Source organism: Panthera leo, chromosome A1, assembly GCF_018350215.1.
Source record: "Panthera leo isolate Ple1 chromosome A1, P.leo_Ple1_pat1.1, whole genome shotgun sequence".
NCBI lineage: Eukaryota > Metazoa > Chordata > Mammalia > Carnivora > Felidae > Panthera > Panthera leo.
This window is the reverse complement of record NC_056679.1, coordinates 109,144,292-109,172,095: the sequence shown is the minus strand read 5'-3', so window position 1 is coordinate 109,172,095 and position 27,804 is coordinate 109,144,292. Positions and strand designations below refer to the sequence as shown.

Sequence of the window (27,804 nt, the reverse complement as noted above, 5' to 3'; positions counted from 1 at the left end):
AAAAGTATGAAAAGGTCCTATCAACAAGAAGTAAATGAGTCTCGGAAAAATGAGTAAAGGGTTTAGGGCAATTCACAGGAGAAGAAGTCTTGGAGGGAGAAGACCATTCTGTTCCCAGCTGTTCACTCAGCGCCCAACAGCAAACAGAAGTATTTGTCGAATGAATGTGCATCACCGGTAATCAGAGGAATGCAAATTAAAGCAACCACGTACCGCATTTTACTCATCGGGTTGGCAAAAAATGAAAAGAGAGAGAGATACTATCCTGTGATAGCAAGAGCGTGAGTTAACGGGCACTGTCGTGTGCTGATAGTAAGAGGGGGAAACGATAAATCTTTTGTGGTTTTTGTGACAGTACAAAATTGAAAATAGCACAAAGGTACATTACTAGCTAAGTAAACGGGGACTCAGCGAATGAGGCTGCTTCCGGCCGGGAGCAAGCTGTGGAGAGCGCAGATCCGTGTGACCTGGAGTCCAGGGCAGTTTGTTGCCTGTGAACGGCCACAACTCACCAACTCTGATATCATTTATATTTTTTAAAAAGCGCCAGTCTGTAGCGGCATAAGCTACCGATCCATTAAAGGCTCCAGGCCGCCCCACCACCTGGTAATCAACCGCCAGGTCTGGAGAAGGGGTTGTGTTTACCCTGGGCTTTGGAGATTGGAGCTGCGTGAAGGGTGGGGTCCTAGGTCCTCCTCCTTTCTCTCTCTCTCCCTCTCCGCCTCCTCGCTCCCCCCTCCCCAGTCCCTCTCCTGACTCTCACAGGCCCTCCCCCAACACTCTCTAGGCGCGCCCCCTGGTGGGGGGAGAGGTGAAGGGGAAAGAAAAAGGGGTCGAGGAAAGAATAGTGGGCAGGGGGAGGGAGAGACACATGAGAACGCCGAGAACGCGGAAGGTCAGGGGGCAGGTACCGCCATCAGCAGTCCCAGGGATTTCTACCCCCCCCCACCCCCCACCCTTCAGCAATCCCACCTGCAGCTGCTAAGGGCTGCCCTCTCTCTGCTGGTGGCCAGAGGAGACCCTTCCTCTCTGTGCTTACTTGTCTCATACCTCTGCATACACGATTCCTCTCTGTATAGTCCTCAGTTGACACCTTCTCTGACTCCACCCAGATCAGACCCCTTGGTGTGACATCAGTCATAGCACCCCAGATCGCACCTCCCTACTAATATAACTGCCCCTTGTGATTTATGTCTGCCAGCCATCTAGGCTGTGGCCTCCTTGAAGGCAGCACAGCACCTGTCTTGCTCACCAATGCACCCAGTGCCTAGGACATAGAGGCAGCACTCGGGAGTCATGGCCTGTGCTAGAGGGAGGCAGGCCAGGGCACGGACATGTTCAAGGCCGAGCTGAGGGAGTTTATTAGAGAGGCAGGGGGCAAACATATTTACACGGGCCGAGTGGGGGCATTAAAAGCAGAAGCAGAGACTGGAAGTTCCGGGAGCAGCTCAGACGAGTTCCACCTTGGCATTGGGGTATACCGCCACCACATCGTAGCCCTCCGGCGGCTTGACGCGAGCCTTGGCGTGGCTCTCACAGTAGAGCCGCTCGTCCAGAAAGAAGTAACCGCGCTGCTTAAGGTTCAGGCCGCAGTCGCTGCACATGAAGCACTCCGGGTGGTAAAGCTTGTCCCGAGCCTTGACGATGGTGCCCCTGATGGGGAGACGGGGGGGAGAGGGCTGCTTCCGGCGACTGATTGACGCATTCGTGAGCGCGCCCATCCGGGGCCTCAGGGCCTCGGGCGGGGCCAAGGGAGTACCCGGGTCAGGGTGGGGAAAGCAGGGGTGTGTACTCACACGATGCCATGGCCACAGCGTGTGCATTCGGGCAGTCCTTGCAGGCCACTCAGCGGAGTGCCCAGCTTGCTGGCGGTGGGCTTGAGGTTGCGGGGGCCGCCAGGCCCGGGCCGCTCCCCTGAAAGCCGGAGCGCAAGTGGCATGAGCCAGGTGCAGAGGTGAGAAAAGGGAATAACTTCAGTTCTACGCGGTGTGGGTTGGGCCCTGCTTCAGGGACCACCAGCACTGCGACTGGGGATAAGGTTTGGAGGGCATGGGACCAGGGAATGTGACAAGGGTGGAGTGAGAATCAGCACTCACAGTTGCATTGAGGGGTGTGGGAACGCTGGGAGGAGACAAGGCAGGGGCAGATAGCTGGGAGGCAGGGCATGGGGACGCAAAGAGAGGGGGCGGAGCAATTCAAGGCAACTGAGGGAGTGGGAAGGCAGGTGGGGCAAGTTGGCAGGAGTCTTACCGCCCTCCCCAGCCTCTAGCATGCCCTGCAAGTAGCGGAAGGAGCCTGACTGCTTGGGCTCTGCAGTCAAGGGCTCAGCCGGCTCCCGAAGCATCCTGTACACCTCGGAGCCCAGGTCCACTCCGCAGTCTCGGCTCCGCGGGAGGCCTCTGGCTGGGTCAGTGCTGCGTGAAAAAGATGCACCAAGGGACAGGGTTGTGGTACCAACCTTCCCCTCTGCCAGCTCAGGGGTCTGGTGAGGTTTCATGGATCAGAGTGAAACCAGCTGAGACCCAGAGATCAAGTGTCAGGGGTCAAGATGAGATTTGAGGGATCAGGGATTAAGATGGGATCTGGGTGTGGCTTCAAAGGCCATCTCTCTGTACTACCTGTGAAGTGGAGACACATGCAGGGTGCTCATTTGAGTCATTAAGGTAGCCTCACTGTTGCTGCCATTGTGATGCAATGGGAGGTGAGATGGCTGCCCATAAGGAGGTCCCAGGCCTGGCCTGCCATCTTCTAGCCCAATCCCAGTGGCTGAGGGCCGCCTGCTGGTCGCCGGACTGCCATCCTACAAGAGAGAGGGGCCTAAGCATTGAAAAACCCTCTGGGGTAGTGTCTCTGGCCATTACGTACACATCCCACCCTTACCCTGTTATGCCAGGCCTTCCTAGATGTTGGCTGGTTACCCTGGCTCTGGCATCTCTGGGCTGTGGTGCCTGGACAGGGAAGGACTGAAACTTGGGACTGGTTCAACCCCAGCAGAAGTGAGAAATGACCATGGAAAGGCAGACACAAAAATCTGAGTGCCTTTAGATTCAACCTTGGCACATGAACTGTGTGGTGGTTCTCACCACCAGTGCCCGTAAGGGATAGTGTTGGGGCAGGACCATTCCAAGAAGCCTTTTAAGGCCAGTGTGACTGGAGCGAAGTGTGTGGCTTCCTTGCAGAGATGGTTCTGGTGCCAAGCCTTCTTACCTGCCAGAACTGTGCTGGGTACTGTATGGGCCCATAGTCGTGAACGTGAAAAACAAACTCCTGTCCTGCAGCCAGGAAGAGTCATCAATCATTGTGTGCCCAAAGCACACAGTGGGAGTGGGAGCAGACCGAGGCTCAAGGGTGTCATTGTGAGGTCAGCCCCCTTTAGGTCTGTACCTTTGCTTCCATTTCATGTTTCCTAGCACAATATGGGTGGATTTCTATAGGCAGAGTAGATGAGGGGCAGCGGCTGGGTCAGGGCTTAAGGATCCCCACCCCATCACCCCATGGCCAGCCTGGTGCCCTTGGCTGAAACATTTCAGGGAATGCCTTGAAAATGCCTCCTCAGCTCATGAGAAAAGGGCAGTATCTCCATAGGTGTGGATCTGAATGGGGACTGGGGATCTTTGTCCCTGCAGAGTCCAGGGCCATCTGCCCCTAGCTTGCAGGCACATATAGGTATGCATATGCACACTCTCACAAGGACTTTTACAGGCAAACACATGCACGAAGACAACACACAAGTGCCAGCCAGTCCACCAACATACACCTAATCACACATACACAGTCTCGCATTCTCAGAGCCAGGGCTGGTCACCCTGGAGATGACTATAGTAGCCTCCATGGCTGGGATGAGATTGGTGGCCAGAGCAGTCTGACTTTAGGATAAGGAACAAGAGTCCAGGCTATGAAGGTGGGTCTCAGCCTCAGCCTGGGAGATGACATGTAAATTTCTCCTCTGCTCTACAGTGGGGATGGAGAGACTAGATGTTTGTTCTAGGGGGAAAGAGCCCATGCCAGGCAGCCTCCAGCACTGGGGCACAGTGGAGGCTGCAGAGCTTTATCTTGACTGCCCCTGCTTTTTCTGCAGCCTCTGACCTGGGCGGGAGCCTGGGGAATGGGTGGACCAGTCACTGAGTGGGCATGGTAACCCCATTTCCCCCACCCCAACAGTCAAAGGGGAGGGTCTCTCTGCCCACGTGGGCCCCCATCAATGAGGCAAACAGCAGTAGGAAAGCCCTTGTCCCCACTGGGCCGAACAAAAGCCCCTGAGAAACCTGAGCACTTTTGCACATGTGTCTGAAGGGCAGACAGGCAGGCAAGGCTGGCCTGGCCTATAATGGGGACCAGATGGGCCATGGGCTGTGGGGGCAGGGCTGAGCCTGGTATGGAGGAGGCTTCAACAGGAAGGGGAGTCAGAAGGTCTTGGAGGAAGGAGGCCCTCACTCACCCATCAGGGTGTGGGAGTCCATGCAGGGTCATCAGAGCCACTGCCCCTCCCACGGCCTCCCATGCAGCCGCCTCTCTAGGTATGAACTCAGTGGTTAGGATACACATGGTGACCTCAGTCTTTGTTTGAGTCCCAGCTCTATCACCTCTCTGAATCTATTTCTTCGTCTGTGAAATGGGGAATGTAATGGTATCTATATCATAAATTCCTTGGGATAAAATGAGACAGTTGCATACAAAGCACTTCACATACTGCCTGGCACACAGCAAATGCTTGTTGAACAAAGGGCTATCGTGGGCATTCCTGAGCTCCTCTTCCTATTCCTGGTATCCCCCCTCTCTGCGCTGGTGCACTTGGTACCATGTGCTCCTTCTCTCTGGGTATCCGTCAGCTGTTGATTTGGTTCTTGAAGCCTCAGTGGGATAATCAGCAGATTGGGAGTAACTGCCTGCTTTCTCATCAGCTCCCACATGAGTGTGGTCAGAATCTGGGACACTCAGCTTGGATGGAAGTGGGTACTGAATCCAGATGAGCAGGTAGAACTTCCTAGAGGCCAAACTCCAGCTCTCTGCTGGTCTGGGAAGAACAAGCTGGTGTGCTAGGGCTGCCTGCTCTGCCTGGCTTGCCTTAACCCATCACCAGGTTCTCAACTTAAATGGCATCCTCTCTGGGAAAGCTTCCGTTATCATAATCCTTTCTCAGCCCTGGGCTGGACCACATGCCTCCTGTGTTCCCATGTAAGGCCTGAAGGAAGAACGGTCTCTCTCCTATAACCCTGCATGACCTACATGACCTATTTGCACTCGGGGGTGCGTGCCAGGGTACCTTGTGCTGGTCTCAGGGCCAATTGTGGTTTTCTCCTCCTCTGATGGCTCTAGCTGGGCCCACCCGCTCCCCACTGCAGGTGGAGGATGGGAGCACTTTGGGGACAATGAGCCCTGTGTCTGTGTTCCTGAGGACATAGCCCTGTGGGGGCTGGATGGGGGTGTTTCTGTTGCCACCCACGGAGCTCATGACTTTTAAGTACAAGGGGCGGGCAGCAGCTGAGGGGCAGCCCCGTTGCTTGTAGAAAATTCCTTTGACTCCAGCCTGAGCCACTGGCAGCCTAGTCCTCAAGGAGGTCAGAAAGGGAAAGTGTGGGGGCAGGGCAGCTGCTCTTTGGCCCCCAAGCCCACCTGCCCTGAGCCTCTCCTGAAGGACTGAACAGAGCTGAGCTTCAAATTCCAAAATTCAGACCCTCTTGTTCTATCCATCCTGCACTCACATGTGAGAGCTGGGCCTCACATATGTGCCAGGGGCCTACACTGTGCTGCTGCCTTCCCCCGGTCCACGTCAAGTCTGGTCAATTTGTCAACCCCTGCCTTCCCCTGGCACCTCCCCTGAGGTCCAAGGGACTACCAGGGCAAGCTTCGGACACACAAGTGTGGCCATGAATCTCTGCAGGAACAGCTGAGGTCCTGGAGAAAGGAAACCGAGAGAGTCTCTGTGGTTCTGCTTTATCACCTCATCCCTTGCCTCTGCACTCCCACCTAGGAGCTTTCTTTTTTCTGAACCTATGATGCACAATCTCGCTTCTGGGCCTTTGTGGTTCCTCATACACCTCCTTTCTCCATGCCCTTTTGCCGGACTTATTCTTCCTAGTCTTTCAGGTCTTGGCTTGGATACCCCCTCCTCCAGGGAGCCCTCTCTGAACCCTTGGGTGACTAATGTGCCTACTTTGGACTCCTTTGGCCCTGGCTTCTGCCATCCGAGAATTGCTAAATGCCTCTCCATTTTCAGAATGGGCACTCCCTGGAATGTAGTAAGCATCTGGCCTCAGAGATTCCAGCAAAAGCAAGGTAGGGAACAAATATCAGAGCAAGATAAGGACTGGGATACGTGGTGAGGGAGAGGCCATAGCGGATCCTTCCTTCTATATAGTGAAGCCTCTGTGGAGAGAAAGTAGAATAAGCAGGCCCAGGAGGCCGTAGCCCCAGATGCTGAGTCCCACAGCTCTGGCACCATCAAAGACTAGTCCTGCTCCACCTGGTCCAAACTCTGTGGCCCAGAGATGTTGAGGTGACTCTGGATACCTCAGCCCTGTCCACTTGGCTACCCCTCAAGCCCATGGCAAAACAAGCCCTAGAGCAGCTTCTCCTTGCCCCCCTCCTCCACTTGAGGACAGTATCATAGCTAAGAGTCCTATCATACGCAGAGAGGTGACTGAGCAGACTGAGGTCTGCTAGGTGCAATCACAGGCCATCCAGGGGAAAACTGTAGTCTTAGATAGGGCAAGGAAGTGCCTTATATTCTAAAGTCAGTCTTCAGGCCTGAGTTTGGCTCTAGCCAGGCATCCAAGGCTAAGATGGGACAGAAGAGAACCTAAATAGTCTGAAGTCACTCCACGGCTCAACGTTTCCCTCCACCCCGGCCCCAAGCCTGGTGACTTCCTCTTGGTCTGGCATCACTAGGCACCAGAGTAAAGCCCGGCTGGGTGAGTAGTAGGGTTGAGCCAAGGCCTGGCCCCGTTCCTGCCCATTAGAGGTCCCTTTGTCTCAGAATCTAGGACTGCCTAGAGTATAGACAGAGCCCCCAGCAGATGCCCATCACCTGGGGAGCACAGGATGGGGTACAGACATGGCCTAGAGAAGTCTGCTGCTTCAGTCTCTGGCCTGGGCATATCAAAGCCATGGTGAAGACATCTAGTGCAGTTTAACCCATAGACCAGGCCCGGCCCCTCTGCCCTGGGCTCGCTCTGAACCAGGCCAGGCCAGGTGGTGTCCGTACATACCTGGGCCTCAGGGTCAATGTGGATCCTCTGTGCCTGAGCCTTGTCTTCTGGGGTACTGGGCCAGCTCCTGCCTTCAGGCCTGTGGCAGAAATTAGAATGGTCAGATATGTTTGCTTAGTGTGCCTAATATGACTGGGACCAGGTCCAAGAGGGGCTGGGCTCTGGACCCAGAGCCCCCCAGGACCAGGACTGGCATCGGGCACGGCAAAGGACACCACTGCAGCACTTGCCCCTGCACCAGAATGGTGGTCATTACGGCAGGAGATAGAGCTCCAGGTCAGCCACCCACCTAGGGTGGGGCTGTGTGTTCTTTCCCCACCATCTGCTCCATGCCTTTCTGGTCTCATTCCCAGGGAGGATGCAACAGAAGCCCTGCAGCTTCCCCACTTTTTTCACCCTCTCTGTGGCCTCAGCATAAAGAGGGCGAGCTCATAGCAGGGCGAGCCAGGCCTCACACATTGATCAGCTAGGAGCCCATTTACTTATCCTCTTCCATCCAGACCCTCTGGCCTGGCCTGGAGGTCAGGCATCCATGGGCTCTGGGGGAGGTGAAATAAAGGCTTTGAGGGGTGCGCCTCCCCTCCTGCTGCAGGCAGAGTCATCACCAGTGTCTGCCCAGCCCAGATGGGAAACAGGCCATTAGGAAATTCCTGCTTCACCATAGAAACCAAAAGCCAAACACCACTCAGGAGGGAGAAAAACATCATAAACCTGCCATAAGCAGGGCAGGCGGGGCAGGCAAAGCTGAGAAGCTATGGGCCTGGGGCCCAGTCCTGCCACTCAGTAGCCCTGTGAGGAGGCAGCTCAGGAGGGTGCCTGGACCCCAGACTGACAGGTGGGTGTGAAATGAGGCAGGTTACACCAATAATGTCCCCTCTCACCTCAAAAGGCATCTGGGTGCCTTCCAAGGTGTCACCACTGGGCCAGCAACTCAACTCTCTCTCTGTCCCCCACCCAGTGAAGGATTTTAACTGTCTACACCTGTAGACCACACTTACTCTATATTTCCTCACCTTTGCCCATTCCTTAATCCCCTGCAGACTAGCCTTTCTCCCCCACAGCCTTTTGCAGCCCTGTGGAACCAAAGCTCTGCTGCCCCGGGGCAACACCATCCCCACTGGCATCTGGCCCCAGCCCTCTCAGCCTGGCTCCCAAGTGACTGCCCTAACCCACAGCTCTACCCATGGCCTCCACCCACTCAGAGCTCTTCTGGGATGAATCTAGGACATCTCATGTGGCTATATGGCCTATACTTCCCTGAGGTTCTGCCCAGAAGAGATTTTCAAGCCTGAGGTCCGAAGGTCAGAGTGCACAAAGTACCCAGAGCCAAGAGTGTGGCCCAAGGCATCATATCAGAATGAAGAGCTTATTCAATCTTCATTCCCAGGCCTTCATGTCCAGCTGGACAGGTGGCACCATCTACCATCTCTAAGCAAATGATAGCCCAAGTGTGGGCCATGCAAATGCATCTTGTAACATACATAATGGGCAACACAGACCCCACCAGAAGCCCAGGGTTGGAACTGATGCCAGGAAGGTCTGGGCCTACAGAACATGTCCAGGAAGTGTGAGTTAGCTTGGATTGTTGGGATAACTGGTTCTGAGTTCTAGACAAAATAAGCATAGCAGGAAAACTGGGCCTTTCTTTCACTTTGCATCCTGTGGAGAAGTCTGTGGAGGATTAGAGCCCTCTGTACACAAGAGGATAGGTGGTCTGGGCAGAGCTCTAGGGGGTAGGGGCACAGAATAGCTCCTTCCAGCTAGCTGACCTGGTGGATCCTCCACAGAACCCACATTGAGGGGGTCTTTGGGGCATAGGTCCTGGCATAGCAAACAGGCTACAGAGCAGGTTCAGAAGCTTACAGGTGAGATGGTGCCCAGGAAAAGAAATTCTGACCCAAAGCGTCGTGGTGGCCTTTGTGATCGCCCAGACTCTGCATGTGTGAGAAGTGGAGATGGGAGCTGGAGGACAGGACCCCAGATTTTCACCCTGAGCAGACCCGGTGTGTCATAAGCATTCAATCCCCAAATCACAAGACGGTCCCATTTTGGAGTTAAGGAAGCGGAGAGCTTTAAGATTAAGTGATTTAAGATTAAATCACTTGCTGGAGGACCACACAGTTCTCAAGTGCAGAGCTGGGGTTTGAACCCAGATCTGTGATAGTAGAGAATGTGCTCTCACCTGCTCCATGGCCAGGCAGCATTTGGAGGCAAGGTAGAACAGATCAGGGGGCCCCTGGCTCCACACATGCTTGGCTTGGAACAAATGAGCAGGGATGAAAGGAAGGAAGGAAGGAAGGAAGGAAGAAAGGGGGACCTCCACCCTGCCCCCACCCTGCTGCCCTCCCCTGACATCATTCCCTCTGGGAACCTCCTGACTCAGGCCCCCTATAAGCCTCTGCTGCCTCCCTCACCCCACTACTACCAGGGCTTCCCTTGTTTAGCCATGTAAAATCAAGGCTGGAGGTGAGTCAGGGCCCAGGAAACCAGCCAAGTGGGGCGACCACAGAGGCTACTCGTGGGCAGAGCAGTGCTGATGTTTTCCCCAGCCAGACTGTACCTCAGTCTGGGAGAGGGTGATGAATGTGGTCCTTCTTTAGGGAGAAGGAAACCCAGGTTCACAAAGGTCATCTGGTGTACTTAAGACCCCAAAGAGTCTGGATGAGAACCAGCTCTGCTGAACTTTCAGGCCAGGGGCTCCTTACTTTGGACCAGGTGGAGCGTACAAGGCCTTGGACTTGCAATCAGCTCCAAGAGCACAGTCAGGGGTCCTGACCCCAACCTGGACCCAGACACAAATGGATACTATCTCAGAAGCCTTCCTAACATGTTTAATGGCTCTCAGCCCTACCAGCGCTAAGGCATAGTTAGCCGTGTTGTGGTTTGGGGAGGTTTTGCCGACACACATCCACAGGGGGTCATGGAAAGTCCCTGTTAGCAGTGAACGTGGCAGAGCTGAACAGTTATGTCTGACTTCTCTGAATCCAAGCAAGACAGAGGGCAGGGAGATCCCACTCAGCCAGGACCTGGCCAACTGCCTTTAGAGCTGAACAAAGACCTAGGGCCTGAGTAAGGCTGTGAACACCCCAGGTGGACTTTGCATCCTAGACCATTTATAGGGTACAGATGGGGCTTGGTGATCCCCAATCCTCCCTTCATGTAGGCTGGATGGCATTACATAGTCTACAATACCGAATTTAACTGGGGCAGAGGCACGGGCCATAGTGGGGACAGCCGAGGGTAGCCACAGGGTGGTAGGAGTGGTTAGCAGCCACTCCTAGGAGTGAGAGACCTGAGGACAAATTTTGCTTCCTCACTCCCTTGCTGTGTGACTTTAGACACCCTCTAACCTTTCTGAGATTCAGCTATCTCATCTGTAATACGAAGACTATACTAGGTTTTACCTTATAAGGCAGGTTTGAAGGTTAAATGAGGTGTTGGACAAGAAACCACTTTGAAATGGTCATCAAGCAGATCACTCGGGTGGAGAGAAGACTGAAATCATTCCCCTCCCCAGAAGCCACCCAAGGTCTTATTTCATACTTGATTTGGGCTGCCTATCTCCTTCCCATAAGTCCCTCCATACACTTCCATCCCTGAGCTAATAGGGAGCTTCTTCCCTTCTTAAGCCACTCCCGTCTCCAAACAGTGCCTGGCAGGCCCCCAGGAAAGCACTACTTCTGAGGACCAGGGTGCCATGGAGCTGAGGCAGAGAGACTGTGTGAGGTTCAGCTCTCCCGTGACACTGGCCATTTTTAACTTACCCTCCCCTTAAATCCCCCCCATCATCCTGGCCCAGCCTGCCCTGTGCATACCTGCTCACGGAGAGCGTGAGATGGTCATGGCAGCCCTTGATGCGGTTCTGCGCCTCCAGGTGTGTCATGAGCTCTGTGCTCTCACCATTGATGGCCTGGATCAGGTCTCCAGGGCACAGGGCGGCCAATGCAGCCTTGCTTCCAGCATGGACCTGTAGGTGGACAAGCCAGATCACTGGGAATTGGTCATTGTGTGGCCTTGCTGCAGTCTCTGCTCTAGAACCCTTCCAACCTCAGAACCTGGGCTATGTGGCCCTCCTGCCAACATGACCTGTGGGTAGGCAAGTCCAGACACTGGTTAAGTTCCCATGTGGTCTGGCTGCAGCCTCTGCTCTAAACACTCCCAATTCTAGCACCTGAAGGACTGGTGGGGTGTGAGTGCATAAAAGAGGGGCATATAAGTGAAGGCATATAGGACTAGGACAGTAGGATGTTACTCTTGTAGCCTGCATATGTGCCCAAGGACATACAAAGGACACACAGGGACACGTGCTCCCAGATACATACAAAGCATGGACGTGTCACAAATACCCTACATAGACAGTGCCCTACCCAGAGAGACTGCACAGAAGCCCCTTGACCTGATATTTCCTAGTGACCTTGTCTCCCTACTTGTTTCCTCTCATCCCTACCTCCCACATTCACTTCTACCTACCCATACTCTGTCCAGGCCAGTTGAATATCCAGGCTACTTACAGCTCCAGATAGTTCTCACCTCCATGCTTCTGCAAATGCTGTTCTCTCCACCTGGAACACTCTTTCCTTTGACCTCAAACCATAATTATCAGCTTACACCTCCTCACCTTCAGGTCTTAGCAGAGAGGCCATTTCCTCTGGGAGCTGGTTCTCTGGACTCTCACAGTACTCTGTGCACCCCCTTTACCATTTTGCTCCCCTAAGTGCCTCATTCTGGGTCTGTGTCACCACCTTTCTAGTCAAGTTCAAGGCCATCTACTTCCAGCTGCCAGTCTGCACTCCTGAGTCACAATTTCACCTCTACTTCCTCTGCAGGATAGACACTCAGGCCACTCCAGTGCCACTATTGACTCCAGTCAAATGGTGTCCATATATGGAAACTCTTACAATACTGGTCCCCTTATGAGAGCCATAGGAGGTTGGGGAAAGGCTCACAGGGAGGCCTGAGTAAGGAGTCCAGGGGAATTCAGGCAACAGGGAACCCTTCGCCCTATCCCTGGTTCCACCACAGCCTTTGGAAATAGACTTTAGCCACCCTCATTTTTTAAAATTTATTTAAAAATTTTTAATGAATCTCTATGCCCAACATGGGGCTTGAACTGACAACCCCAAGATTAAGAGTCACATGCTCACTGGAGCACCTGTGTGGCTAGGTCGGTTGAGTGTCTGACTTTGGCTCAGGTCATGATCTCACAGGTCATGAGTTTGAGCCCCACATCAGGCTCGCTGCTGTCAGTGCAGAGCCCACTTAGGATCCTCTGTACCCCCCTCTCTCTTCTCTTCCCTCGCTCATGTTCTCTCTCTCTCTCTCTCTCAAAAAGAAATAAACGTTAAAAAAAAAGAGTCACATGCTCACCAAGTGAGGGACCCTGTAGGCACCCTCATTCTTACTCAGCCTCTCCAGTGGTGCCCAGTTCTCGAGAGATGCCAGTGACCCTGTTCTTATTGCTGGGGTTGGGCGCTCCTGGAAGCCAAGCTAGGCTCAGCTTATCCAGCTTTCAGCAGTGAGTGGACAAAGCTGAGGTGCTAGCAGCTTCTTGGCTGGAGTCCTGATGTGGGGAGTGCCTAAGCTGACCTGCCCTGAAATATTTTTGCCCCAAGGAATATTTTTCTAGAGTATGACACCCTCAGCCAATAGACCACCATGAATGCTCATTCACAGGGCCTGGCACCTATACAAGCCTGTTCTCCTGGGGAAGCACCCACTAGGCATCATTCCACCCTCTACTCAAGATCCTGCTCCAGGCCCCTATCCTTTATGGATACATGCTCTATGACATGGCCTGGGGTTTACCCATAACTAGTTCATGGCAAACTTTCAACCACCTGGTGAGACAGAGGCTGTTCTCATCCCTACAGATGAAGTAAGGGAGGCTTGGGGGAAGGGACACCTTGCCCCAGTCCCCAATGCTGGAGAGAAGTATTCTTCTTCAGGGGGGTGGCTAGCTGCAGGATGACTCAGCCAGCACAAGGGGTGCATTCAGGCCCCTGTGGGTGGAGGAAGTTCTTGAAAGCAGGGGTGGCTGGGTCTCAGCCAACTCCATTAGCTCGGGGAGTTCTGGTCAGAGAGGGCATGAGGCCAGGAAACCATGACTCTCCCAACTGCCTTTATATGCATTGTCTCATTAATCCTCAAGGAAAGCCCATTTTTTAGATGAGGAAACTGAGGTCCAGAGAAGTGCAGGACACTCAATTGATAAATGGCAGAGTTAGGGCTTCATTCTAAGCCAACTGGTTCCAAGTCTTATCTACTAACCACTGTGTGATTTTCTCTTTCAGGGGAGAGACAGTGTCACAGGTAGAAAGATTGGCATGTATAACGGCTCGTCTGGGAGAGAGAGTAAAAGCAGGCTCCTGGGGTTGGAGCATCATTAGTGAGGAGACAATGGAAGAGAAGTCAGAGAAGAAGCAGGGACCAGAACTGCTGGCCTTGTAGGCCCAGGTGAGAAACTGGCATTTCTCCTGGGTGGTCTGGAACTATGGAGGGTTCTAAGTAGGGAAGTCATAGGACACAGATTAATTCAGGCCTATCCCTCTGACTGCTGAGTGCAGGATAAATAGACGTGGGGGTGTCTGGGTGGCTTAGTCAGTTAAATGCCCGAGTTTGGCTCAGGTCGTGATCTCATGGTTCATGAGTTTAAGCTCCGCATCAGGCTCTCTGCTGTCAGCACAGAGCTTGCTTTGGATCCTCTGTTCCCCTCTCTCTCTGTATCTCTCTCTCTCTCTCTCTCAAAACAAACAAACAGTTTAAAAAAATAGAAGGAAGGGAGAGGGAAACAGTGACGTCAGCTGGGAGACTGGGGCATGAACCAACCCCCTCACCTGTAGTAGCTATATTTCCAGCCCCTGCTCTACTCTGCCCAGCCTAGATGCTGTGATGGGCTGGGAGTCACAGAGTCCAGTGCCATACTGTCCCGTCCAGTCACAGCAAGTTCCAGACAGGTCTGGACTCCTGGCCCTGCTCTGCTCCTCTGGATACACTCACTACCTTAGCTCCTCTGAGCCTTAGTGTCCCCATCTATAATGTGAGGCCGGAGGGAGTCCTTACTTATAAGGGCTCTTGTGAGGGCTACCTGAAAGAATCAAGGCAAAAAGTCCCCACAATAGGTTGGCCACACGGTGGTGCTCACTCCAGGCTCTGGTTGTTGGGGAGCTGGTACCAACACCCATTAGGGTGGGGCCTGGAATGCTATGGATGCCCAGCCAAGACCAGCAACCATTATAGTTCACAGAAGAAGAAGCCTTGGGCAGTGTTCTTGGGGGCTCCTTGAAGCTTTGTGAGCTGAGGTTGCAAGGCCCCATCTCTGCCCGGCACCCAGCCTCCACCCTGTCTGAGTGTGGCTGTCCCCACAGGGAGGTAGGTGGGAGGAGGCCCTGGAAGCATGGAAGGAGTTGGATCTTCAGCCCCCTTCGTAAGGACACTCCCACACATCATCAGTATCTGTAGACCTGCCCTTGAGGTACCTGTTGGGCAAGCTGTGGCCTGTGTTTCCTCAGCCCTGGAGATCTCCCTAGATCCCACTCAAACCCAGGCTCAGGCATCCTGGCTCCTTGGGTCTGAGCTGCTGCCACATGACTTTGGGGGACAAGGGGGGTTCTTCCTGGCAAACCCTCTCCCAGCCTGGCTACTTGCCTGCCTGCCAGGGACCTACATCCCTGTCAGCTCCAAACAAGGCCGCTGCTGCTGCTGCCACTGTGACGTGTGGAGGCCTTTCCTCCGCGGGCAGGCAGCCGCGTGGGCAACAGATGTCTCTGCTCCCTGCCGCCTGTGGCCGTCAGCCACCGCCACTGAGCCTGTCAGCGGCCTCACGCCTAGGGTGCCTGGCCTGCTGGCTGGCCTAGCACCCCCACCAGCCCGCTTTGGCGGACACACAGCAAGACACACATGGAGACAGACACAGAGGCGCTCGTGCACACACACACACACACACACACACACACACACAGCAGTGTGCCTCAGGGAAGTAGGAGATGAAAGGCTCCCGGATGTGTTAAAGGCCCACCTCACTCAGCCCCAGGAACCTGGTGGCCGTGGGGTAAGGGCAGATGTGGGAAGCCTCCCAGGACAGCTGGGCCTGCCTGTCACCCTGGCCCCCAGAAAAGGGATTCCACAATTCTATGCTCCACCGGGTGCCCACCCCCTCCTAGGAAGTGGAAAGAAGTCTCTGAAAGCCCAGCCAGCTTAGTCCAGCCTCCGCGGAGAGAGGTGGCAGTAAGGTGGGGGAAAGTGGTTCTCAGTTTTCCTGACAGAGGCCCCCAAAGATTAGAGCAGCCTGTGTGGGGATAAGGGATGGCCCTCACATGGGCCCAGGGCCCCTCTGCTCTTCCCTCCAGACTGAGAGCCTTCAATGGCAGGATCTCTGTTTTGTCCTCTTTTGTCCCCTAGTCTGGGACCCCAAAGGGCAGAGTCTGACTCCCCTTTTTTAGCCCTTCAAACTAAGGGACCCCAAGGCTGGGCCAGGATCTTGTCTCACCCGGATTGGGTACCCCTTCTGACAGGGCCTGAATCCCTTCCTTTGCTCCTCTTCCCTCCTCAAATTAGCCACCGCCCAGGATTGTGCCCCCTCCACTTTCTCCTCTGTCCTAAGCCTGGGGTAATGCATAGTCCTGGAACCTTGAGGAACTGGGCTGAGGCTATTCTGGCCTCTGACCTTGTGTTGTCTTGTGGGCAGGGGTCTCACATCCTCACAGTAAGTCTCCCCTTTCCCTTCCCCTGGAAGCCCTGAATTCCTCCTGGTCACTTCCCCATAGGACAACTGAGGTCATAGATGAGAGTCTGACCAAAACTAGAGTGAGGAAGTGGATGGCTCTTTCTCTTTTCATATCCAGAGAGGACTCCAGACCTCCCTGGGGTCACCCAGCTCTGCTGGCAGGGACCTTTGTTAGGAGAAGGGGGCTCTCAGTCATTTCGCCCCCAGTCCTGACTGGGTTCAGGCTAAGCAGCGTTTCTGGGCCTCTGTCGATGGGTCCAGACCCCTGGCCCACGACTGCGGTCCTTCCCTGGCCTGCAGTCACTCCCCCAAAATGAGACCAGCAGGGAGGCTGGTGTGTGAACAAGGGGGTGGGGATCCTTCAAGGGACAGGGCAGGCAGGCCCAGCGGGAGAGAGGGGGGGCGGTTGGGGCCCCACACTGCCATGCCTGGAAGCCTCTAGAGCCTGTGTGTCGCCCTGGCCATTCCTTGGCCTTCGAACTTCAGGGACGTCGGGGATCTGGGTCTCGAGTGGACCGCGAGGGCAGGGTCTCAGATGGAGGACCTTCCCGCCGCCCCGTGGCCATCAAACTCACCCGCGAGATGGTGAGGGGTGCGCTGAAGTCCCGGCCGCCTACTAGGCGGAAGCCCCAGGGTGAAGGGCCGCGCAGGGTCACGGAGTGGGGCATCGCGGGCCAGAGCCGCAGCCGGAGCCGGAGCCGGACACTGAGGAGCCGCCGCCGCCACCGCCGCCGCAGCCGCCGCCTGGACGCCGCGCCCCGCCCCCGGCCCGCCCGCCCCCGTACTCCCCTCCACCCGGCCCCCGCCCCGGCTCCCCGCGCGCCCGGATTGGCCCCGCGGCCGGCCCGCCCCGCCCACTTCGGGGGGCTCTGAGGACCCGCCCCTCAGTCCTGGCGCCTGTAGCCCAGCACCCCCGCGGGGTTCGCGGAGACCCCGGGACTGGGGCAGCCCCGACGTCAGGGATCCTGCCCTGGCCTCGCTCTGAAGTCCGCGGCCCCAGCGCGGCCGCGGAAGGTCAGGCACAGGCCCTTTGAAGTCCCTTCTACCGGGCAGCGCCCCAGGCTGCGGAGGGATGGCGGTGGGGGCCGGCCCAAATGGGGGATGGGGCCCTGACTTGCTCAGAAAACTCCTCAAGGTCCTGGCAGGCAAGGCTGCCTCTCTGTTCCTCCGTGCCAGGAGGGCTCTGAACAGCAAGCATTGATGGGCAGCCTTCGGCCTTCGGCCTGGCCAGCGACACAGACCCAGGATGACAGCAGGCGCTGCCTGTGAGTGAGAGCAGGAAGGTACCCAGCCTCGTTCTGGGAGGCTAGGAAGTCTGTCTGGAAGAAGTGGGCCCTGACTTGACTCTAGAAGCAAGGTGGCCTCTTGTCCTTCTAGGCATCTTTGCCTGCCCAGGACACTCCTTCTCCAGCTCCCCTCTTCTTCCAGGCCGTCTCCCTGGCTGCACAGCCTCTTCCCCTCCTTTGCAAGGATTTTTGTTTCCCCAGGCTTCCTAGAAAAGGAGCAGCTTAGGGTGGTGGGATAGTAGCTGCACCGATGCAGGGGAGTGATGTATTTCAGGGGCATGGAATTGTGGGTGGCCCTTCCCTTGAGGCCCCCAGTGCTGGTACTTTCTTCACTCTGAATCACTGTCCTCCAGGGATGTCCGTGAATGGCCTTTGCAGGTATCATGGCTTGGCCAGAGTACACCTACTACCCTCTGGCTCCCCTGGACACTTTGTGTTTGGCTACATCAAGGCAACACTGTTTCCTTCTCCAGGTTCTACTTTAGCCATTCTTGACAATGGCTGTGTGCCCTCAAGTTTTGGTAAGGACTCCACCCTTGGAGGAGGCTAACAGGCTATGGGGTGAGGTGTGTCCATGGGATCTCTTAAAACCCCCAAGAAGGAGGGCCATTCAAGAGGCACAAACTCAGGGTAGTCCAAGGAATGGGGGGATGCCTTTAGGGTGGAACATGGATGCCTCTCTGGGAGGTGGGGTGCTGTTGTCTGTTCAGCTGGCAGAGAAATGTCAGTGGCTCATCCTGAAATCACTTCATTGCCTTCCAGTTTACTTCCTTTTTAGGGAAGCATATTTCTCCCTTCTAGAAGTCGTCCTCTTGAATATGACTTTCCTATCCCTTTAACATTTGGTCAGCATAATTCATCTCTGAGGGTGTCTATCACAGAGTTGAAGATGCGTGGAGGGTGGGGAGTGGCTCTTCTAGAATTTGTACATAAACTTGCCCATTTCATTGTGCAGTTTCTGGGTGAGTTCCAGAGTCCATGCCAGTTATCCCCCATAGTGGGTCTTTGATGACATCTGAGTCCCATTTCTGACAGTGCCCTCCACAGGACACAGCCTGGGCAGACTGTGCTCCTAGAGACTGGGGACACGCCTTTTTTTTTTTTTTTTTAAGTATATTTATTTATTTTGAGAGAGAGAGCAAGCCCGATAGGGGAGAGAGAGAGACTGCCAAGCAGCCTCCACACTGACAGTGCAGAGCCTAACACAGAGCTTGAACTCACGCACTGTGAGATCATGACGTGTGCTGCAGTTGGGTCAGACATTTAACTGACTGAGACACCCAGGCACCCCTAGGGGCAGACCTTCTTAAGAGCCACACTGTGGTTTCACTCCTGAAGTACCCTGTGTCCTGAGTAGTAGGTCAGACAAGCTGCTTCCAACCCGTCCCTGATACTTCCTCCAGGAAGCCCTCAGAATTTCATTTCACTCTTAATGGTGTTGTTCCTGGGGGGTGCTGTGTTACTGAATCCCTATCGTGTAGGGCACCATGTCAAGTGGCAATTATAGGGTCTGGGAGTCCTCTCCAAGGTGGAGATGGGTGGCAGCTGGATCATACCTCACCTCTGCCCTAGTGGACTTCACTTGTTCATTACACACCACCATAGGCATCTGTGTTGTTGGGTATAACCAGACTGTTCATTTCATGCATTCTCTATGTATTCAACAAATATGTACTGAGTGCTTTTCATATGCCATGGCCAGTGCCTGTCCAGAGCTGGGATCAAGGCATCCATGGGGGCAGGGGCTGTGTCTATCTTATTTATTTATGTTTCTCCAGCACCCAGCAGAGCACCTGGCACACAGAGTGTGTTCAAAAACATTTGCTATTAAATAGTATTATCATTGTTATAGGAACTATAATCTCAGCTCACCCCTTGGCCACTACCCAGAGAGAAGCATGAGGGGCCAAGAAGCAGGAAGACTTCTGCCTCTGCTGCCCTGGAGTCCACACTCAGTGACGCTGTCCTTCAGGGGCTCCAAGTGGCTCAGGCATTATGCCCAGGTCCTCTGTGAACAGTCGGGTCTGTCCAAGGTCAGGAGAAACCACAATGCTTTTTCCTCAATGGGCTGGCAAGCTCCAGCAGGAGAAGAAGCCTCTGGAAGATGCCCTTGGGGCTGAGGCGAGGGGAAGGGGGAGGGAAGTTCTAGGACAAGAACAACCTCAGACTGAGGGTGAGGCCAACCTAGGGAGTGCCCAGCGTAGGAAGCGGACCTGGGTGGGGGTAGAGTGAAGGTAGTGGAGCATCCCATGAGGACACCTTCCTGTGAGGTTGCTAGAGGTTGGTCAGAAAGCTCAGACCCTGACCCGCCCCATCCTGGTCCAGTGGCCATAGGTCTCTGGATGGAGTCTTGCCCATTCAGACTCAGCTCCTTAGGCCAATGCATCTCTTCCTGAAGGCCCAGCTCCCTCTCCCCAGTCAATAGTCTGGATTCCAAGGGGATTTAAATCCCTGAACGGGCATCCCCTCTTTACCAGACACCCAGTCCACAGTACTGACCACTGCAGGGCCCCAGAGGACAGCCAAGGAAGAACCTGAGAAGCCCCCATTTTAGGGTGGCCTGTTTGACCTGGCTCCAGGCCCCATAGCTTCTGGTCACCCAGAGGTCTGCTCTCCAAGAGACCTGCTAGTCAAGACCAGGACTCTGAGAGTCTGTAGGATGGAGAGAACAGCAACATGTGGCAAGGCTGGATGAGGAGGGGCTGTACGGGCCTTCTGTAGGGCTAGGACTTGAGCCTACAGTAATAGGGAGCCTGGACAGGCCTGAGGCAGGGTTTGAAGGGCTCTGAGAGGAGCAGAGGCAGCCAGGAGCATGGACAGCAGGCACTATACAAAAGGAAATGTGGGGTTGTGTAGCCTGTGAGGTGAGCTGAGAGCTGAGGTTGACAGGACTCAGTCAAGGAGGCAACAAAGCTGGCCTTTGAGCTGTGTTTGGTGCCACAGAACATGTAGGGGAGGGTGTGCCTGTGACCAAGGGAGTTTCCCAGCTCTAGTTTTGTGCTATTTGATTCCCCCAACAAACACTTACGGAGTACCTGCTGTGTGTGTAGCCTAGACTTGATTAACTGGACTTGGAAGTGGGGTGGCGACTCCCCGCCCTGCTGGGTCTCCTCTGGGGGCTGAGAGCTAGTGTCTCCAGAGGGAGTCAGTCTCTGAGAGTCCAAACAGGGACAGAGCTGACTCTAACAATTGAAGCCGATTTCCTGGGTCTGAGCCAAATTCCATGACAGACACAAAAGCAGAACCAATTCCTGTTAGGAAACTGAGCCTTGGGGAGGGTGAGTGACCACCTCAAGGTGACACAGCTCCTAAGCAGTTCATCTGGAGCTTAAGACCCTGCCCTCGTGGCTTTATGCCATGCCTTTTGCAGCAGGGACTGGATGTGTCTGAGTCCTACTGACAACCTCCAACAGCACCCCTGTCAGACCTGCTTTGTGTCTATTTTCACAGAGAAAACCTGTCTGCTCTGGGTCCCAACAAAGGGGCTGCCAGGCAGCAGGGCAGGGGCAGGTTTACCCAGCTGGGCCCAGGGAGGCCCTGGCCCTGAGGCTTGGGAGTGGAGGGTGTTGGGAGGAGTGGCATCACACACAAGGGGGAGGCAGCAGACAGCGGGAGAGCCAGAGGGCAGCTCAGCCAGCCCAGGCAGGGAAGTGACAAAACAGGCTGTTGGCGGTGGCAGTGAGATTGAGTGGGATTGAGTGTTGTGCAGCTGGGGCCTCAAGAAGGCAGCTTATAAAGGCACCATGGTTTTGCTCTGCCACAAGGTTACCTCCATTCTTACCTTCTATCCTACTCGTCATTCAGGCTCGAGTTGTGCAGGCAGCCTGCCCTAGATTACCCAGCCTCCCCTGGCACCAGATGGCTCAATTCTACCTGTATCCTCCATAGAAAAGCCCGACCCAGGGGTTCTTAGGTTTCCAGCTTCCCCTGACAGTTGAGGACTTCTATCAGCCAACTATGCTGATCTCTGTGCAGAGAAGGAGCCTCCTTTTATAAATCAGCTCCTCCAGGCGGAGCAGCAGAAGAATTGCGGAGCATGGACTATGTGCTCATTCTGTGCCTTGGAGACTCGTGGCTTTGGCCTGACCATCACCATGCTCTGGCACAAGCAGGGATGCAGGATCCTCCCCTTCTCAGATCAGGGAGGGAGACATGGCTGTCAGGTGTAAGGCTCCACCAAAGGCGAAGGGATAACAAAGAGGAAACAAGCATGGGGTGTGTGGAATCTAGATACTGGGGCTCCTTATACACACACCACCACTCATCTGTCAGTTTGAGACTCACTGCCTAGGCCTGGATTGGAGCCCCGCCCCAGTTCACATATTCACAGACTCATTCAGAAGTGGCCTTCCAGGGCACTTAGATCTCTGGGCTGAGGACCCTCCTCCTCTTCCTGACCTCTAGTGCTGATATCCAGGACCTCTTAAAGAGCTAGAGAGATCCAGGCCACTTCCATATCTCTAGGCTTCCAGAAACACAAAAATGAAAGTAAAGTAAAAATAGTGTTTTAAGAGTTATGGCCTATGTTGTTTATTTTTTAATGTTTATTTGTTTATTGTGTGTGTGTGTTGAGAGAGAGAGAGAGGGAGATAGAGAATCCCAAGCAGGCCCTAGTTCAGGTCATCATTTCAGGGCTCGTGGGATTGAGACCCAGACTGGGCTCTGAGCTGAAATCAAGCATCCAATGCTTAACGGACTGAGCCACCAGATGCCCCTACCTGGCCTATGCTGTTTATGCTTTGCTCACTTATTCAACAAAATTTTTTATTCAGTTCTACTTAATAAAATATTCAAATAGTTGTAGGAGCCTTTTATGTGTCAGGTACTGTTTTAGCCCTGAGTACTGCACAATTAAATGTTTGTAACACACACACAAAATGTACAGCATCATTTGTAGATAACTTCAAAGATTCAAATTCTAGGCTTCCTGGCCCACTTCCTCGGGCTAGACCTCCACAGTCCCCATCCCTCATGAATTTTATTTTTCATTATTTTTAAATTTTTAAAAAAGTTTTTGTTTATTTATTTTGAGGAAAACAGAGAGAGCACAAGTGGGGGGAGGGGCAGAGAAAGAGGGAGAATCCTAAGAAGGCTCCATGCAGTCAGTGCAGAGCTCGATGTGGGTCTCCATCTCACGAACCATGAGATCATGAGCTGGGCCGAAATCAAGAGTAGAATACTTAACCAACTGAGCCACTCAGGTCCCCCTTTATTTTTTAAGTAATCTCTACACCCAACAAGGGGCTGGAACTCATGACCCTGAGACCAAGAATTGCATGCTCTACTGAGCCAGCCAGACGCCCCCCATGATTTTCTCGTTGGTGTAGGTTTGACTCTGTCCCCTGTTCTGAGGGGTCTTGGGGACCACAATGAGATTAGTGAAGGCAGCAAAGTCTTCATTGGGAGCCCAGCCAGCCTAGGCCTGTCTCCAGCCTGTTCTTCCAGCCCCGTCCTATGACTTATGGCTGCCTTAAAGCACCAGGTCCTTTAGTCACTGATTGGTCTCAGTGAAGTGTCCTGCCAGAGGTACACAGCACTGCCCACTGGTGCCTGTGGTTCCTCTCGTGGCTGAATCACCCGGCTGGCAGGAATGTTCTAACTGACCTCACCTCCGGGCCTGGCCATAGGACACCCCAGCTGTGGCCACCTGGTGTGAGCCTGGCTGCCTGTGTTGCTGGGAGAGTGGGGACAGAGCTCTGCCACCATAGTGTAGCATCTGCCAGCTGGCCCAGGAGTCTGGGAATCCAGGTGCAAGGGGCCATGGGGATTAGAGCAGGAAGAGCTAGATCCAGGCCTGCAAGGGTGAAGCTGGGCTGAGGCTACTCCAGGCCCATGGGCAGTCTCATGTCCTGGGTGGCTATTTTCTTGGCTTCCAAGAATCTTCAAAATCCTTTTCCACTTACTTTCCCTTCCAAGGCTAGGTCCGTAGCTGTGCAGACCCAGGCTTGGCAGCACGCAGTGGAAGGCAGAACCCTAGAGGCAGAGGCTGCACTCACACCCCACATCTCTCATACCCGCTCACAATGGCAAAAGCATATATGTGACTTGAACCCCCACTGAGAGGACGCCTGATCAGATTGTTTGCTGCCTGTGAGACCACCGAATTTGTGGGAAGGCAGTCTTGCCTAAGCAATGGGGAGGGGACATGTCTCTCCCACATGAGAAGCCAGGGTCACTTCAAAAGAATGTCTAATGACAACTTCTATGGGCTGAGAATTAAACAAGAACTGTCTCATTTCAGAGAAGAGGAAGAGAAAATGGCAGGTCTGGACTAGCAGTGCACCAAGTGTTGGAATGGGCACTGCCCAGAACTCTGGGACCAGCAGACCCTGAGAAGTAGCTGTGTCCAGGGTTAGCTGACCACAAAGGGCTGTGACAATCGGCATTCAAGCATGAAGCACTGTTGGCCCAAAGAAGGAGCACAAACAGTCTCCCTCAGAGAACCGTGATGTTCCAGAGCCAGGCAGAGATGGAGAGCGTCCATAATCTTGTGAAGATCTATTTATTATCCTACCACCAAGATAGAATCCCTGCAAGAAAATGACAGGTCCATCAAATTTGTGAATATAACAAATTGGCTTCCATAGTATGTTAAAATAGTTACCAACTTGGAGATTTTCCCAGACTACAAGGTTAGTTTAATATTACAAAATCCATTGATTAATAATTTAAAAGGAAAGAAAAGAAACCCTCAAAAGGCATTTGATTAAATTTACCAATCATTCACAGTAAACAGTTGGAAAATCATGAAGAGAAGGAAATGTTCTTAGCATTTTATTTTTTAATTTTTTAAAGTGTTTATTTATTTTTGAGAGAGTGAGAGAAAGAGAGAGAACATAAGCAGGGAAGGGGCAGAGAGAAAGGGAGACACTGAATCCAGAGCAGGCTCCAGGCTCTGAGCTGTCAGCATGGAGCCTGACGCGGGTCTCCAACTCACGATCCGTGAGATCATGCCCGGAGCCGAAGCCAGACGCTTAACTGACTGAGCCACCCAGGCACCCCAGCATTTTAAAGAATGTGTATTGGAAAGCAAAAGCCAATACTGGACTCAACACTATAAAATTTCCATTAATGTCAAGATCCAAACAATGTCCCTTTCACTACCCTGTATTGTATTTGCACAGTATTTCTCTGGACGTCCTAAAGGTGACAAAAAGGTGAGAAAAAGAAATAATGGTTAAGTAAAAGAAATAATTAATAGAGTCAAAATGATCATTACTGGAAGATGATATTGTGATTGTGCCTCCATAAAATCCAGGAGAATTGGTTGAAAACTATTATAATTAGTAGGGAGATCAAGTCAGGTGGAGCAGAATATGATAAGTTTGTATATGTATATAGATTTTAATAGTTTTTAAAAGTGTCAAGTTGCAACTTAGAAAATATGATGAAAATAATTTACCATTCACACTCACAGTGACTCATGAGAAATATCTAGAAACTCACTTGGACACATGAAAGGCATATAATCTTCGCTCTAGGATAGATATAAAAGAAAAATAAATAGACACATATGTCTGAGGCGCCTGGGTGGCTCAGTTGGTTAAGAGGCTGACTCTTTAATTTTTTTTTTTTTTAACGTTTATTTATTTTTGAGACAGGGAGAGACAGCATGAATGGGGGAGGGTCAGAGAGAGGGAGACCCAGCATCTGAAGCAGGCTCCAGGCTCTGAGCTGTCAGTACAGAGCCTGATGCAGGGCTCAAACTCACGGAGTGCGAGATCATGACCTGAGCCAAAGTCGGACGCTTAACTGACTGAGCCACCCAGGCACCCCTTAAGAGGCTGACTCTTGTTTTAAGCTCAGGTCATGATCTCACAGTTCAGTTAGTGGGTTCCAGCCCTTCATCAGGCTCCGTGCTGACAGGGCAGAGCCTGTTTGGGATTTTCTCTCTCCTTTGTTCTCTGCCCCTCCAGTTGTTCTCTCTTTCTCTCTCTCTCTTTCTCAAAATAAATAAATAAACTTAAAACAAATAGACACATATGTTACATGCCTGGAAAACTCAACATTTTAAATTTATTAATTTAAAGCGCAATTCCAATCAAACTTCATTTGGGTGGGAAAAATGGACAAGATGACGCTGAGGCTCAACTGAAAGAGTAAATATGGATATGTGATATTGCGATTTATAAAAAAATATATGTTTTGTCATTCAGATTACTGAAATATATTTCGCATTTGTATCTGGTTTTCATCCAGTGTTCCTGGCTCACACCTCCTAGAACCCTAGGAATTTCCTGCGATAAAAGTGATAAATGTGTGTGTCTTTTGTTATGTTAATGAAGGTGACTTTTGCTTTCTACCCAAGGGTGGGGGTGGGGGGCAGAAGGGGCACTAGTTGCTAGGAGGACAAAGTATAGGATTAGAAGACTGGAACCTTCAATTCCACCCCTTCTCCACCTCTGGGAAGCAGAGAGGGGAGAGGGACAGGTTAAAGCAGCCTATGATCAATGACTTAGTCAATCATGGCTATGCAATGAAGCCTCCATAAAAAGCCAAAAGCACTGGGTTCTGAGAGCTTCTGTGTGGTGAACACATGGAGATGGGCGAGAGTGGCATTCCTGGAGAGGGCCTGGAAGCTCTGCACCCTTTCCCCATACCTTGCCCTGTGTATCTGGGAGGAGGGCAGTCGGATAGGACTGAGCCCTTGATCTGTGGAATCTCATGCTATCTCTGGGTAGTTAATGTCAGAATTGAGTTGAATTCTTGGACATCCTGCTGGTGTCTGAGCATTGCTTGGTATTGTGTTGGAGGGGAATCCTTCCACATTGGAACTGAGTTTGGGAACACAAAAAGAGGATGAAAAACCAAAAATTGGATTAAAAGACTAATAAACTAAGATTTGTCCTTATAGGCATCTAAGTGAGTGATAAAGCTAAAGTAGTTTAGAATGTGGTGGAACCACAGGAAAAAAATACATCAGGAGAACAAAAGGGGAGCTCAATGTAAGTGATAAAGGAAACATCTTAATTCAGAGGATAAGGAGTAGTTTATTCAGTAAATCAGGTTGGGGACATTTATTATCTACACACAAAAAAAATGGTTATAATCCGGGGTGCCTGGGTGGCTCAGTCACTTAAGTGTCTGAATTTGGCTCAGGTCGTGATCTCATGGTTCATGGGTCTGAGCCCCATGTCAGGCTGAGAGCTCAGAGCCTGGAGCCTGCTTCAGATTCTGTCTCCCTCTCTGCCCCTCCCTCACGTGCACTCAGTCAGTTTCTAAAAAATAAATAAACATTAAAAAAAGTTTTTTTAAATGGTGATAATCCTACATACTATATACTTCTCCACACTATAAAATGACTCACAAAATGATTTACAATATTTCCAATGTATTTTTATAAACTATTTTTTTTGTATACTTAAACACAAGGGCTGGTAGAAAATATAGATAAATATTTTTATAATAAACATCTTTTTCATCAAGGTAAACATATTAAATATATTTTCCTATTACATATGGATAAAAAGTATCAGAAACATACTGTAAACTCTTGATAGTTGTTAGTTGCTGACAATAGCACTTTGGGAAATATACATTTTCTGTTAAGTATTTTAATTTTGAATTTTGATTAAGTTTTATTTTTTAATAGTAATTTTATATAAATAAACTTGTATTGTATTTGTAAGTAGAGGAATGAGGATAATAAAATGGAAAATAAAGGCAGGGAATGAAGGATAAACATTGCTTCTTATATAATGTAAGAACCTTGCAATAGCATACTTCCTTTTTTTCCTCTCTTCCTTAATGTAAGTGTCCTGGTACATTAACTTCTACAAAGGTTATCAACTCTGTATACATAGTTACTATTTTTGCTAAGTTTTCTTAAATAATTTAAGAAAAAACCCATTTTATATTTACTTACTATATTTACTGATAGTCTTTGTTCCTTTTTTTAGAGCCAAATTTCTGTCACGTATCACTTCTTTTCAGCCTCAATAATTTCTGGTAGTGCAGGTCCACAGATGATGAATTCTCTCAGCTTTCTTTTAATTAATCTAAAAATATCTTTATTTCTCCTTCCTTATTTATTTATTTAATCAGAGGAAGAGAGAGCACGCACACACATGCATGCATGTGCGCACGAGGGGAATAGGGGGGCAGAGGGAGAGAGAGAATCTTAAACAGGCTCCATGCTCAGCACAGAGCCCCAGGAGATATGAGGCTCAGTTGCTTGACCCTGGAATCATGATCTGAGCCAAAATCAAGAGACGGGGGCTCAACCAACCTAGCTACCCAGATGCTCCTCTCCTTCCCTTTTTAAAGATTATTTCTCTGGATATGGAATTCTAGGTTGGTTTTTTTTTTCTTCCTAGCATGTTTAATATTTAATATATCATTCTTTGTTTCCACATTTTTTGGCATTCTTTATTTCTGATGAAAGGAAAATAGTAATCTTTATCATTGTTTCTCTTAATGTAATGTGTTTTTTCATTGTTTTAAAGATGTTGTCTTTGGTTTTAAGATTTTTGGCTGTAGTACACCTAGGTGTGGTTTCCTTTGTCTTTATCCCATTTGGGGTTTTATAATCCTAAACTTCTTGCAATGGTGAGTTAAAAATTTTTACAACCAAATTTAGAATTTCAGT

The 27,804-nt window shown here is 51.8% G+C and overlaps 1 protein-coding gene and 1 long non-coding RNA gene across 5 annotated transcripts; one reads left to right on the top strand and one right to left on the bottom strand.

Moving 5' to 3' along the window:
* Positions 1-1,337: 1,337 nt before the first annotated feature.
* PDLIM4 (PDZ and LIM domain 4) lies at positions 1,338-16,661 on the bottom strand. Of its 4 annotated transcripts, none has more exons than XM_042934656.1 (7): positions 16,506-16,661; positions 11,024-11,175; positions 7,209-7,287; positions 2,619-2,800; positions 2,251-2,414; positions 1,797-1,914; positions 1,338-1,653 (listed from the first exon to the last, which is right to left on the bottom strand). In XM_042934656.1, exons 1-7 carry the CDS (start codon positions 16,596-16,598, stop codon positions 1,449-1,451), a joined length of 993 nt encoding a protein of 330 aa, XP_042790590.1. In that variant the 5' UTR covers positions 16,599-16,661; the 3' UTR covers positions 1,338-1,448. The 4 variants fall into 4 exon arrangements, with proteins under 4 accessions (XP_042790590.1, XP_042790600.1, XP_042790610.1 ...); XM_042934666.1 differs by lacking the exon at positions 16,506-16,661 and adding an exon at positions 11,423-11,501; XM_042934676.1 differs by lacking the exons at positions 11,024-11,175; positions 16,506-16,661 and adding an exon at positions 9,391-9,463.
* Positions 7,964-23,905, top strand: LOC122217559. Its single transcript, XR_006201580.1, has 3 exons — positions 7,964-8,043; positions 13,499-13,661; positions 23,458-23,905. It is a non-coding gene; the product is annotated as an uncharacterized LOC122217559 (long non-coding RNA).
* The last annotated feature ends 3,899 nt before the right edge of the window (positions 23,906-27,804 follow it).

Excerpts from the sequence above, each read along its gene's own strand:
- PDLIM4 (XM_042934656.1), bottom strand. The coding sequence starts at position 16,598 with ATGCCCCACTCCGTGACCCTGCGCGGCCCTTCACCCTGGGGCTTCCGC. Across the intron at positions 7,288-11,023 it reads CTCACGCTCTCCGTGAGCAG|GCCTGAAGGCAGGAGCTGGC; the intron begins GTATGCACAGGG and ends TTTCTGCCACAG. Across the intron at positions 1,654-1,796 it reads CGCTGTGGCCATGGCATCGT|GGGCACCATCGTCAAGGCTC; the intron begins GTGAGTACACAC and ends TCTCCCCATCAG.